Genomic DNA, 14,472 nt, shown 5'->3' with positions numbered 1-14,472 from the left:
AATTCGTCTTCTATTAATCTGTCAGAGTGTACTTGCAGAATATCTACAATAATTTTCTCTCTTTTTTTTCTTGAATCAGCTTAAATCGGTCCAATTATAATGTTTTTATGATATGTTATAATGTTTTTAGCAATACTATAAAAATATGTTATTACATGGTATAAAAATATTATAACATAACATTTTTATATAAATTTTATAAAAATATCGTGTCTATAGTATTTTTATATTATTATAACGTTATAATGTTTTCAATAATACCAGAAAAATATTATAATGCAATATAAAAAGATTGTAACATCATATTTTTATTTTTATTAATAATATTTTTATTATACCGTTTACTAAGTTATAGTATTTTTTTATATTATTAAAAATACTATAACCTAATTTAAAAAATATTATAATTAGACTAATTCATCTTATAGACCGATTCATAAGGAAAAAAGGAAAAAGATAGCAAAAGAGATATTTGAGGTATTGTTTGGAAATTCTAAAAATGAGAGGTGCTTTTCGAAAATAAAAATTCAACATTACGTAGTTTAAATTAAAGTTAGAAGCAATTAATTTGAGTTTTTGGATGTTAACAAAAGAATATGTATGGCATATTCGTTATTTCTTGGCTTCTTTCAAGGATCGATGTGTCTAAACATCTCAACTTTTACGACCCAATTAATCGCCTGTTACGCCAAATGTCACCTCGCCCCCTTTCGCCTCTCTCTCTCTCTCTCCCTCTCTCAGAGACGCCCCCGAGAACAGCTCAACTCCTTGCAGGTGGCTTCCGATTAATCTTTGGTTTGCCCTCTTCTTGCTTGCTTCTCCGCTTTATTTTCGTCCCATGTTCTCCGAATCGAGTCCTCAGATCGATTCGCCGTTCGTTTGTTAGTGTTCCTAAGCGCATTGGCATTGCTAGCGGCCTGATCGATTCTTTCTTTTCTTTGTTGCATTTTGGATCCTTTTTGCCTCGAGAAGTAGGTTTCGGAGACCAATTAATCGATGCCACTGCAAATGCTTTAGGAGACACCGTTGTTTCCTCGAACCCTTCTGAGATTTCGTGCTTCCGTCTTGATGGCGACGCCCCGGGCGTGCATTTCGCCCCTACATGGTCGATGCTCTGTTGGTGTTTCCGCGGTTCACGTGGGAAGACCCCTCTTGGAGGGACGCCCAAGCAGCATATCCGGCATCTTCCTGCGCTTCGACCCAAAGGATGTGTCGAGTTCGCGTCTTAGATGTTCAGCGAATCAAAACAGCTTCGGCTCGTACCACGACAAGGACCCGTTCTTGCATCTCCATCCCGAAGTTTCGTTGCTCCGAGGAGAGAGAAAAGACGCAGTTAGTGACGCGAGGAACGACAAGTCAGGTGCCAGCATTGTCGAGAACTTGAGGGACTCCGCTGCTCAGGACAATTATAATGAGGCCAAGATCAAGGTTATTGGTGTCGGCGGTGGAGGCTCCAATGCCATCAATAGAATGATTGAGAGTTCAATGAAAGGTGTGGAGTTTTGGATCGTCAACACGGATGTCCAAGCGATGCGGATGTCTCCTGTCTTTCCCGAGAACCGTTTGCAAATTGGTCGGGAGTTAACCAGGGGACTTGGAGCTGGTGGGAACCCAGATATTGGTATGAATGCCGCCAATGAAAGCAAAGAGTCCATTGAGATGGCGCTTGCTAGTGCTGACATGGTTTTCGTCACAGTAAATTCATCCTACTCCCTTACTGTTGCTTAGCATTTATTAGTGTTTTTGGGTTCCTAGATATGTTTTTTGTGACGTAGTAGGAAGTAAAATATTACTGTTTGATTTTGGTTCACACTTATCTCGTCGGTGTTATGACAGAATGAATATTTTCATTTAATCTATCTAGTTAGCATGTAAGTTGCCCTGTCTTCTGGTTTCTTATATTCTCCTGCAGTACAACACTACACGAGGTTTTCAATTGCAGACATCGGATCCATACCAGTTCATGGCAGGTACAGGTCCAACCCGTTCTGGCATACCGAGATATGATACACTGAAGTGGACCACAGTACAAAGAAGGGGGAAAGGAGGAGGGAGGAGGAGGAGGAGGACGAACTAGAGAACAAGATAAGGCAATGATGGAGAAGAAGAGGGGAAGAGGCAACAGAGAAAAATAGGTCAATAGAAACTGGATATAGTGGCGTCTAGGCTTATCTAAAATCAGAATCAGACAATAAACTCCATTCACAAGACTTAGCGGACAATAAGCTCTGTTTCACAAGTGGACCGCCCGAAACTAGACGGTCCATGTTCTGGTTCACGAGAGGACCAGTCTGTGCCAGGCATACCTACTAGTTCACTTTGTTGATCCATGACTCTAGTGCAAACTTATATTTCTCTTTGATGCCATTTATTATTATATCTTATTGTATTTTTTGTGCCTTAGGGACTTTGGTTATTCTCATATTTGATAGGATTGCTGGTACATTTTTTCTGTCATTGGTCATGTTCTCATGGGATAATTACAGAAGCAGGATCTAATGGTGATGTTCACAGCAAGCAAATAGTAGTGCGCCAATTTATATTTGATTTTCTTTGAGAAATGGTACTGCCATGATGACTACCTAATCAGAACACAGAGCAGGCTACTTTGGAACATCTTAAAACTTAAGTTCATCCTAATCGTTTTACTTACTTTTTCTGCACAATGTTAATTTACTTCCCATGGATAAGAAGGCACTGACACCACCGACTACTATAGCTACACCTTTAATATAATTTACGTGTTACTTGATCTTGGAAAATACACTTGTGCTTGGGCATCATCCAATATGTGTGTATATATGTGTTAAGTTCTTAAATTTTCTTTGGATAGGATTAATGATTAAGAAACGGACTTGTTGATCATCTGCAAGTAATCTATTTTTAGTTCATCTGTTTTATTTTGTCAGGAATGGGCTGAGGGCTGTTGTAGTAAGTGTCATCTTTTTATATTTGACATTTAACATATTTCCTCTCTCTTTCCGACAGGTAAAAGTTCTATAATACAATCGTTTGACACTTTATTAATGCTGATCTACTTCTACCTCCTGATCTAGTTTTCATTATAATTGTCAGCTGAACCTTAGCTGGATAGTTATTCTAGTTTTTTTTCATCAATAATGCTCATCTACTTCTATCTCCTGATCTAGTTTAGCATATCCCCTCCACTTTCTCTTATTTACTCTGTCATATATGAACTGTTTTGTTTTTCAACATGTTTTAGTTTCAGTGATTCTGCTAGCATAATGGCAATGTCCAAATATGAAAAGACACCTGTGCAAGAAAGATATATGCTCACTACATATTGTTGTATGATTCTAGTGACTTTTTAAGTAGAGAAATTATTTATTAATCAGTAAAATATCATGTGCAGGCTGGAATGGGTGGTGGAACTGGAACTGGTGGTGCTCCTGTAATTGCAGGAATTGCTAAATCAATGGGCATCTTGACTGTCGGTATTGTTACAACCCCATTTTCATTTGAAGGACGAAAGCGCACAGTTCAGGCACAGGAAGGAATTGCAGCTCTGAGAAACAATGTTGACACCCTTATTGTAATACCGAATGACAAATTATTGACTGCAGTTTCTCCAAATACTCCTGTGGCAGAAGCATTTAACTTGGCTGATGATATTCTTCGACAAGGTGTTCGTGGCATCTCTGATATAATCACGGTAGAAATCCCTGAAAAGCTTATGGTTAGATGATAGATACATTACCCTTAATTTGACTGGCATGAAATTTGCTTAACTTCTTTGCATCACGAGTACTAATTCATAATGTTTACTCCGCGTAGATATCTTGAACCAGTTTTTGTGGACGTCTTCCTTCCTTTTTCTTACTGGAGCATTCACTTAGTTTCATCAAGTATAATATATTATGAAATTCATGAGATATATGCTAAATTACCATATTCTTTTTTTGTAACCATTTTCTCCTTGTTACAAGTACATCAATACTGCTAATGAAGGGAGTGTTTCATGTCCTGGTAGTACGATGTCAGCAACTAGTTTGTAGGATCTTTTTTCGGTAAATGAAATGAAAAGTGATCATCATTATCTCTACGTGCTGCATATATTATTTCTTTTCTAGGAATATGTTCTACATAATCTGTTACATATATGCTCTTTTGTTATTGGTATAATGTGTTTATTTTGTTTAAAGAAACAGTGTGTTGTTGATTAATTGGATTAGAATTTAGCTATGTGATGATTAACATGATGACAGACAACTATGACTTCGTTAAATGAGCTCTAATGATGTCATGTCAGATATGTTGTTTTAAGTTTTAACAAAGACCAATCACTTATTTTGTTGATTAGAAGATTATCAGTTCAGGATCCTTGTTAATTTTATTAAATCTCTTGCTCATTTACTATAAAAGAATTAATTTAAAAAGAAATATGAGCCTAATATCATTCTGCAGCAACACAATACATTGCTTTCAATTACTACTTTACAATTGTTTACTACAAATATCTACAGATGTGATAGAATGACACCTGTTTGTATTAGAAATTCAATGGTTTATATCGGATGTGAATTTCAGAGAAAGAATATGAAAAATGTTATAGAATGTCCTCGATTAGGCCTTCACATTGTGTTATCTCTATCTGCCTCATGCACATCAAGCACATTTTTTTATCACCAATGTTATTGGTCGCACCCTGAAAGATTTTCTGGCTGATGTTTCTCTGGATGTGTATCTGTTAACTGCACTGTGGTCAGTAACTTTGGCTTTCATTTAGTTTAGCTTATTGTTTGGTTGACTTGATGGACCAAAACAATCCGTTGAATTTGTGGAATAAATATTTGCTTCATGTCATCTTGTTCTAACCTAAATTGGGTGACATCTTTAATCATTGCTCCTCACCTTAGGAGTGTAGGTTTCACTATTTTGTTTTTGAACCTCTATTCTCAGTCTTCCTGCCTTTTATTATGCTACCTGAAATGCAAATAATTTTAACTGTCTTTCCTGATGCTCTGTTATAATAACTTGCGGTCCTAATATATGGTTCTTTTATCACACTATCAGATGCATGACCGAAACTGCATTTGTCATGGATTGCATTCATCCAACAACACATTATATTGGGTTGCACATGCCAATTTCTGACATGATCACTTTTTTCAATTACAGGTTCCAGGTTTGGTTAATGTTGATTTTGCTGATGTACGTGCAATTATGGCAAATGCAGGTTCATCTCTAATGGGTATAGGCACTGCTACAGGTAATTAAACAGGAACTGATTTCTGTATGGAATCGAGAATCTTGATAACCATATTTTGGAACTGACCTTTAAACTACTGAGTTAAATCAGATTTGTTAACACTTCACACCTTGGTAGCTCCTGAGAAAAACTACCTAGCAGGCTTTGTGAAATATTTATGGTTTAGTATGTTGTTCTAAACTTCTAATGGAAGTTTATCTCCTTGATGGCTTGGTGTTTAGTATCTTATTTTATTGGCAAGCAATCTCCTTGACGGCTTGACTTATATATGTTTTTCCCTTTCAAGACATTAGTCTATAAGGACCCAACTTCTGCATTAGTAGATTTGTTTTCTGCCTTTCAAATTGCCAGCAACCATAAATTATTATATAGGGAACAGTTGTACAGAAAATGGGGCTTTTATGTCTCAAATTTATTTGTCATCCTTGTTTCTGTTTAAGCACATGAAGAATACATACATACTTGGATAGTTTTCTTGTATATACGTTTTCCAATGTTTTAAAGATTACAACCACTTAAATTTGTTATCTCTTCATCAGTTGAATATGCATTTCTTGTCGAAGGTTTATATCTTTATTCCAATTGTTGTTACTGTTTTCACAATTGATAGTTTAATACATCTTCCCAACTGAACACTGAAAGGAAATAAAATTGAACAAAAGAATTAAGTAGTTGAATCTTATTTGCAATTTTACCAAAATTCTGAAGGACATGCTAATTCGAAAGAACTTGGGCAGGCAAATAGATGTAGTTTAGATAATGAGGAGTTGTGTTTGGATATGTATTATATGATTTATTTTTTATTGCATGTTTGAGCTTGACATGAGCATGCATCAATGGAGCCAATTTTCTTCAGCCAATTGCAAGGCCCTTATACATTTGTACTTATAAGAGTTCAAAAGAACATTTAGTTGTTTATTGATATCTTTTGGAGATAAAATTGCATTAGATTCTATTTACTACCGACTATATTCTGTATTCTTATATTAAGGGACACTTTTTACTATTTGAAAAGTTCTCTGAATCTAACAAATCTTTTCTGATTAGTCTGGAACAGAGTAATTTTGCATTGTTTTGAGATATCATTTCGGTCGTCTGACCTCATTTTGCAGGGAAAACAAGGGCAAGAGATGCTGCTCTAAATGCAATTCAGTCACCATTACTTGATATTGGTATTGAAAGGGCTACAGGAATCGTTTGGAATATTACTGGAGGAAATGATCTTACATTATACGAGGTAGTGTTTCCTCTGCTGCTTCGATTCAAGTAGTGCAAGTGGAAACACTTTTTTATCATCTGTAAGACTAATATTTCAAGACATGTTACATGACATCTATCACATCGAGTTATATTGATATGTATTATTGATGCATGCAACTCCATAAGATGTTGGTTCCAGTGTTCTGGAGAGATTACTTTGTTAAAATACTTAAGAGTGTAACATAGTTTTCGTGCTTTTTTGAATGTTCCGATCAAATGGATTAAGATGGTTCTACACTTCAAAAAACTAAAGATTGAATTAAATTGTAAGCTGGCATGCAAAGAGTAAGGACAAGATACAGATGGCACACAGGTTATTATCAAAATGGCTGATATCATCTTCTTTATTTTGATTTTTCTCTGTAGAGTATACATCTTTACCAATTCATATGCACCATCTACATTTTTTGTTCTGGGGGACTATTAGATATTCCTATCGTTACTTGTGTATTTAAGGACTCTCATCACCATAAATGGTGTGGGTAACATTTTCCTCTGGGTTTTTCTTACTTATATAATGCAACACTTAATCCAGGAGTTCTCTTGCAATAGTTACTTTTCCACCATTGTTTTAATGGCAAAATGTGTATGTTGTGTAGAGGACAAGCTCTTTCACTAGAATATACATGGTTTCATGACAGAATGGTTACTGAGTAGTTTGGATTTGTGCTCTTCTCTTCAGGTCAATGCTGCAGCAGAAGTCATATATGACCTTGTTGATCCAGGTGCAAATTTGATATTTGGAGCAGTTATTGACCAGTCACTTTGTGGTCAAGTAAGTTTTTTAAGTCCACATATGTTTTGCAATTTATTTCGGTGGACTGTTTCATTTGTAAAAAATTTACTGTAGGACTTCATTTCTGGTATGCATAGACTGGTCATTTTCAACAATTTTATTTTTCTTTGACAAACGTAAAAGTTGTTTGGTTTTCTAATCTGCCTAGTGTACAAGTCCTTTCGTGTTCTAAGAAATTGGATCCAGAGCAGAATGCAAGGCTGCTTTGTGTCACATATAAGTGTTGATTTAAATGATCATGGGGAAAACAAGCTTAAACATCAATGTGATAACAAACACTCTTGTTCCTATTCAGGTGAGCATAACACTGATTGCTACTGGTTTCAGACGCCAGGATGAGAGTGGAAGTCGACCATTGCAGGTAGATTGTTTTGTGAATGTCTCAAAGGTATCTTTATTTATTAATGTGCATCGTTTACTAACAACTGTAAGATTCTAGGGGGCACAAATTGGTGGAGATAACCTTGGAAAAAACCGACACACTTCGTCTCCTCTTACTGAAGGTAGCATGATCGAGATTCCTGAGTTCCTCCGGAAAAAAGGACGTTCACATTACCCAAGAGCTTGATATTTGTCGTCTGTAAAGTTTTTTCTTTTTATACTTTTCTCATGGATATAGGTCCTCGCAGACCCTCACCTTTGTGGGAGCCTTGCGCACTGGGCCACCTTTTTTTTCCTGTCATCTTAGGTATATGTTATAATAGCATAATGGTGCCAGCTGACATACTATGTTTCTGGCTAAGGTTTTGAGTAAATTCATATTTGTCTTGAAACTACTATCAAACTTGGTAGCTGGTTGCTGGGTGAATGTCATGCTTGGGAGTGGATAACTGGAATAATGAGCTATTGCTACATCGGAAATGGTGATTACCATGGTTATTGCTGTTGTAGCATTAGGTTATATCATTCATTTTTTGCAGGGTAAGATTTAAAGACAACCATGATTTGATTGATGCTGTTTGTATGACATCTTGGCATGGCTAACAAGAGGGTTGATGATGGCTGTGTGATCTACATATCTGCACTCAGACACTAAGCCTAGCATTTCCTGTAGGTAATTCTATCTGATGAGCTCTCACAATCATGCATTCATTACAAAGCTGTAATATCATGTGCATCCACTGAACACTAAATCCATTGGTTGAAATTTGGAGTAGTTGCAAGAAAACACTATGATGTTTCTCCATTGAAGCAGACTGTTTGTGCCATCATCATGACACCAAAACTTGGTGGCATCTATTGGTTGGCTGGAGTACAACATTCTCCATGGCATATCATGTCTGCACCCAGTGATCTTTGTGGGGGACATTGCTCTGCTCCCAGTTTCATGTATTGTAAGGTACAGTTGGCATATCTCTAAATGACATGGTGATGAACAAGTTGCTGATGTGCTAATATATTTGGCTGTGCAAACATGGGGAAGTTAGTCTCAGAGAGGGTTGGCAGGCTTAATAATTAGCACATGGAAAGATCACCCCGGTTTGTGTTAATTCCTTTGGAAGTATTCAAGGAGTTAATTTGTGAGACTTACTACCATGCTAACAAGGGAAATTAAGTCTGATTACACTGGTTTGGGGTAATTTGAATTCCTAAGTTCCTCAGTTGAATTAGCAGTAAGAAAAAGAATGAGGAGAAAAAATAGTAAGAGGAAGAAGAAGAAGAGGAGAAGGTTGAGAGGAGAATGAGGAAGAAAAGAGGATATTTATATTCACTTACTTTAGAAATAATAAAATATTTTAAAATAAGGTTTTGATATAGTAATAAAAAGGTTACAAATAATAATCTCCTTTCATTAATTGATTATTTTTGCCCAATGTACCGAAAAAGCCCACGTTTACGGCTCGAAATGCCTGAGGTGCCACCCCCTTACCTTTTCTCGTGGCCGTAGGATCTTGAAGGAACGAACCGCTGCGATCTTCCCATCGAGCCGAGAGGTGTCCATTCAATCAACGGTCCGGATCTCTTATTCGACGTCCCGGCGCACGATAGCGGAACCCCAGCCTAGCCCTACTCCGTCTTCCAAGCCCTTATTTATTCCCCTCGAAGGGGTTTATACGCGACTCCACGGCTCGGCAGCGGCGGCGGCGGCGGCGTTGTTCTCCCTTATTCGATCGAAAGAATACCTAGACGTCTGCAGCGATATGGTAATCCGATCTCTATTCTTCGATCGGTGGTCTTCTTTCTCTTTGATCTCTCTCAGCTCGATCTGTTTCTCTCTTCTGCAGGCGCCGAAGAAGGACAAGGCTCCGCCACCATCTTCGAAGCCCGCGAAATCCGGCGGTGGAAAGCAGAAGAAGAAGGTGACCTTAGGAGATTAGGATTATATTAGGGTTCAGTTCGATGTCCACCTTTTTTGATGGGTTTCTTTCCTGAAAATAAGAGTTCTTTGCTGATTTTTTGAGCGTGAAATTAATATGATTAGGGTTTTGGATGCAGAAATGGAGCAAGGGAAAGCAGAAGGAGAAGGTGAATAATGCCATTCTCTTTGACCAGGCGAACTATGATAAGATGCTCTCCGAGGTCCCCAAATATAAGCAGATTACTCCCTCGGTGCTGTCCGAGAGATTGAGGGTATGGATACCATTTTCTTCAAGCTTTTCTGCTTCATTGTTTTAGTTTCTTGTGGCTATAATTTGTGTGAATTGTCATATATTGATATTTCTGATGAATTAGGTGAAATATGCATATTGCTTAGGGTATAGTAACTCTGCAAAAGCAGATGTCCTCTGGCTTCTAGTGGTTTGGTTGGGATCATCTTGTACCGGTTACTTGTGTAGTTTGGGGTAGTTTATTTATATGGACAGCTGCAGGGATGAATTCTTGTTCTATGATGAGGTTGATGACTGATTAATCAAACATATTTCATTGTTGATTGCTTTCTGTGCTTGTATCAAGATCGGTATGAATACGAAGAGCCATTGTGTTGGTGGATCCTTAGGATAGTTTTACATGGAACTGTTGAATGGTTAGGGATGCATCCTTGAGCTAAGAGAGCAGTATGCACCTTCAATAATAATAATCATGGAATGGAGTGTGGACCTAAGTGAAGTGGTTTGTTGAGTATTTTGTTTCATCACTTTTGTTAACTGATCTCAAGGAAATCAATTAGACATTCTTTTGATAGGATAACCCAACAAGTATTTGTAAAGCAATTTGTGATGCTTGTTCTATATCATGGGTTTTGTTGTTCTTTTGACCAAACCACTTGTTGATTCTGAGTCAACTTTAGGTAGAGAATCATTTTATGCTTTTCTGGAGAAATTAGTCATTCTTGTGCAATGAATATGTTATGCTGTTGGTCACAACCATGTGGTTTGTCAGCAGTTACAGCAGTATGAGATCAGTAGTTAACTTGTCCCTGCCATTCAACAGCAGCCCAAGAGAACAGTTCTCTATTTGTTAAATGTAGGATATGTCTAACATCTGCTCTCCTGACTAGTAGAAGGGTGTGATGTGTAGCTAATCTTTTAGCTAATCTTTTTCCTTGTTTTTTTTTTTCTAGGTTTAATTGTGGACCTATTAATATATATTGATTCATATCCAACTCGTCCGAACTGAACTACCCGGTAGCATAATCCCACTGAACTAGAATACAAATTAGACTTAGAACACAACTAAATCCATGCGATAAATATTATGTAGACCTAACAACTCATAATCAACATGATTAAACTTTTAACTATTTTTAACCTCCTTGTGCTCTACTAACGAAATCTAAAAATATCCAGAAAATAGAAAAATGAGACATGATCCAAACTAAACTCAAGCCTAACTCTACTTTCAAGCATACATGTTTTCAACCTGTATGCAATAAGGTAGTCAGTAGAAATCAAACTCATGAATGGTTTGGATCTGTTAATCATTGTTATATTTTTAATTTTTTGTTGATGTGTTCTGTATGATAACATCATATTCCTCTGACTTGTTTGCAAAATTGTCAAAGTGTTTGGGCAGCAACCCATTAGATGGCCTACTTTGAAGGCCTAGGATCATAGATAGGAATCTAGAATATTGCCATAAAAGGCCTAGGCCGTCTACTTAAGTTGTTGGAAATAAAAGAAGAGGCTAATCGAAAAGTCCAAGTACCAAATCCTAAAGGTTAGGATATAATGTCATACATCAAAGTTCCTTCCGTGTTGGAAATCCCTCCTTAAGTTGCTGATAAATAAAAGAAGAGGCTAATCTAAAAGTCCAAGTACCAAATCCTAAAGGTTAGGATATAATGTCATGCATCACGGAAGGAACATGCACAATAAGTATGGATTAACAAAGCGATATATTTATATTTTGATCGTTCACATATGCAAGTATGTGGAACACTTTTTTTGTGCAACATGTCACATGCATCAATGTTAAGTAACCTTGCTTTTTTTAATCCCTTTTTGAGCGTATGACTTGTAGCATCAAGGTGGTTACTTAGGAAAGAATGAGCTGTAGTGTCTTTGGTGGCTGACAAATAAGGGACACAGGCTAACAGCAAAAGCAAGTTTTGTGCTTGGGCTCATCCAGGCGCATGCTAGGCACCTGGCATTTAAGCTGTGGAGGTAGCTTAAGCACCTATGTGCCTGGATAGCAGCTACCCATGATAACATTTCTCTTTTGGTTTGCCGTTAGCTCTAAAGAAGGGTAAATATTTGGATAGCTACCCATGTACTTGCAAGGTCTCTTAGATTGTTCACGTTAAGATATTCTGATATGGCTAACAGCAAATGATATGTATGAATTTGAAAAACTCTATTGTACCTTACTTTTCAATTCATATGTCAAGAAGAAATTGTTATGTATGTGACAAATAACCTTGCATTAGACACGTGGTAGCACAAATAATTTAGTTTTTTTCCTCTCCTATCCATTGCTTATATACTGTGGTTGTAAGGTGAGGTGTCGGTAGAATTTGTCCGTAGATTTCCAGAGCCATTATAGCACATCAATATCTCTCATTGCATGCTAAACAATTGTTTTTGGTCGGTTCTGTTTTTTGATGTATCTGATTCTCTTGTATATCAAGCATTATGCCAGCATTGTAAATGATGTAAATGTCTTGTATTCAGATCAATGGGTCACTTGCACGAAGAGCAATCAAAGATCTGATGGCAAGGGGTGCCATCAGGATGGTGTCTGCACATGCTAGCCAGCAGATCTACACCAGAGCCACCAACACCTAGATGGTTTTCATTTAGACCAAACTCCCAAATATGATTGATTAGTTTCTTCTGCTTGGGCTGTTTAGTTTACCATTGCTTTCATTCTCAACTCCAAAAAATCAAGTTATTTTGTTAAAGCACATCAATCCTTTTCTTAATTTTGGATGTTGAGATTTTGTGTCACATTGAACTCTCTTATGTCATTAAATTTGGATGGTTAAGATTTACTTTCTGTGCTGCAGCTGGAGTTGCTGAGAGTTACTATATTATGGCCTCCCAAAGGAATACCTTGATTGGGTTGGTCAATACATTTTTAAGAGAACAAAGAGCGAGAGAGATTGTCTGCCTAGTCTGTAAATGTGTATGCCAAAAACAAGTAGAAGTGATTGTGAGTAAGCTATAGCATTTGCATGAATGATACAAAATTGATAAGCAAAAAATAATTTTAATAATGGTGATATACGATGGTGTCGAGAATAGTTGTTGTGATAATGGTTAATAAGAATGGCATGGTGGATGGTGTTGTCGTTATCGATCAAAACGTTGATGATGTGAAGAAAGAGGAGGAAGAGCGATGAGATATTTGTGTAAATGTTTTGTCATTTTGCTTCTTCTTTCCTTTCTAAGGTAGATGAGTTTTGTCATTTTGCTTCTTCTTTCCTTTCTAAGGTAGATGAGACATTCGCGAGGAGGGAGGAGGAAGATGAGGCGGAGCGATGATGTCTCATTTATGTAGATGTTTTTTGCTCTTTTGCTTTATCTTTTTTTATTTTTCATCATCAATATTTGGATCGACACGATAAGTTTGATCATTGTGTTATTTTTATCAATCATCATCATAACAGTCACTTATAATCTTTCATTATCGTTAAAATTATTTTTTTGCTATTATTTTTGTATTATTCATACATATACATATATCGAGATTAAATATTATTAACTATTGTAATTTTAATATATGGGATAGTATATAACAAGGTTTGTCATATCGAAGTGTATCGTCCGTATCGGACGGTATGTACTAGTCTGACAGGTTATCGGTACGATATCGTTATAGTGCTATAGTGTTATACTGTAGCACTATTATAGTATGAAAAAAAAAAAAAAAAATTATTCGATACATCAAGGTGTATCGCTCGATATGTCTTGATGTACAATTCGGTACATCGGATTGAAACATCAATACGATACGGTACGACGAACCTTGACTAACAAGCTATGCATTTTATAACATCAACTTATAAACTCTATTATTTAAACAGGAATGTTAAAAAGGGAAGATCTTCGGACATAATTTGTCTTCCAGTAAAAATACTAGAAAAAATAAAACAGCAGCGTATATCTTAAAGATGTGTAAGAGTTCAACGTGATCAAAGCAACGATTAGATCCCATCGGTAAATTTCTTCCTGATGCCCCTATGCTTCTTTTAGCTTTTTGGTCACGACAAATGCCACACCAACAGCCGCGGCGACCACGCCGGAGATCACCAGAACGGACATCAGGCTGCCACCGAGGTCGCTCTTCTCCGCCTTGTCCGCTCCGCCACTTCTCGTCCTCGTCTCGCCCTCCGCCTTGCAACATAATTTACATACAGATGCGTATAAAAATACACATACTATAGTCACATCAATCATCGCATTCTCTCGCCTTTACGTTTTCTCATTCCATATGATTTTTATCTGAACTCCTCATTCGATTCTACATGTCTATATATTACCTTGAGCTCTTTGGTGGTGGCAAGGTCGGATGAGACGGAATCCACCGGGAACTCGTCAGGCTTGCGGAGGTTCAACTCTTCGTCGGCGTTCGCTGCAGGGAAGGTCGGATCGTCTCCCGCCATTGCTTCGAACAGCTTCTCTCTCTCTCTCTCTCTCTCTCCAGGTACGCGTTACCTGTGAGGTCGCTATCCTCTCCTTTCTGCCACTAGTACTATAATTTAAGGCGAGGGAGGAGGAGAAGAGGAGAGAGACCGTCGGCCACGGCTTAGAAAACGGAAGACCGAAACAATCGGCTTCTCGTTGACCGGGTAACAAAGCGGAGC

General features: G+C 37.3%; 2 protein-coding genes across 5 annotated transcripts; both read left to right on the top strand.

The window, feature by feature from the left end:
- Positions 1–677: 677 nt before the first annotated feature.
- On the top strand, positions 678–8,094 carry LOC103990751 (cell division protein FtsZ homolog 2-1, chloroplastic). Of its 4 annotated transcripts, none has more exons than XM_009410001.3 (8): positions 678–795; positions 976–1,695; positions 3,374–3,673; positions 5,140–5,230; positions 6,343–6,467; positions 7,173–7,265; positions 7,582–7,647; positions 7,726–8,094. In XM_009410001.3, exons 2-8 carry the CDS (start codon positions 1,069–1,071, stop codon positions 7,852–7,854), a joined length of 1,431 nt encoding a protein of 476 aa, XP_009408276.2. In that variant the 5' UTR covers positions 678–795; positions 976–1,068; the 3' UTR covers positions 7,855–8,094. The 4 variants fall into 4 exon arrangements, with proteins under 4 accessions (XP_009408276.2, XP_009408280.2, XP_009408277.2 ...); XM_009410005.3 differs by having other exon boundaries at positions 679–774; XM_009410002.3 differs by having other exon boundaries at positions 694–795; positions 973–1,695.
- A 1,123-nt stretch (positions 8,095–9,217) lies between these two features.
- On the top strand, positions 9,218–12,657 carry LOC135616622 (small ribosomal subunit protein eS25). Its single transcript, XM_065115992.1, has 4 exons — positions 9,218–9,430; positions 9,512–9,586; positions 9,723–9,857; positions 12,338–12,657. The coding sequence occupies exons 1-4, from the start codon at positions 9,428–9,430 to the stop codon at positions 12,449–12,451; spliced, it is 327 nt and encodes a 108-aa protein (XP_064972064.1). The 5' UTR covers positions 9,218–9,427; the 3' UTR covers positions 12,452–12,657.
- Positions 12,658–14,472: the final 1,815 nt, after the last annotated feature.

The sequence above is a fragment of the Musa acuminata genome, chromosome BXJ2-7 (genome assembly GCF_036884655.1).
Source record: "Musa acuminata AAA Group cultivar baxijiao chromosome BXJ2-7, Cavendish_Baxijiao_AAA, whole genome shotgun sequence".
Taxonomy (NCBI): Eukaryota; Viridiplantae; Streptophyta; class Magnoliopsida; order Zingiberales; family Musaceae; genus Musa; species Musa acuminata.
The sequence above is the reverse complement of the archived record's forward strand: the minus strand, read 5'-3'. Positions and strand labels throughout refer to the sequence as shown.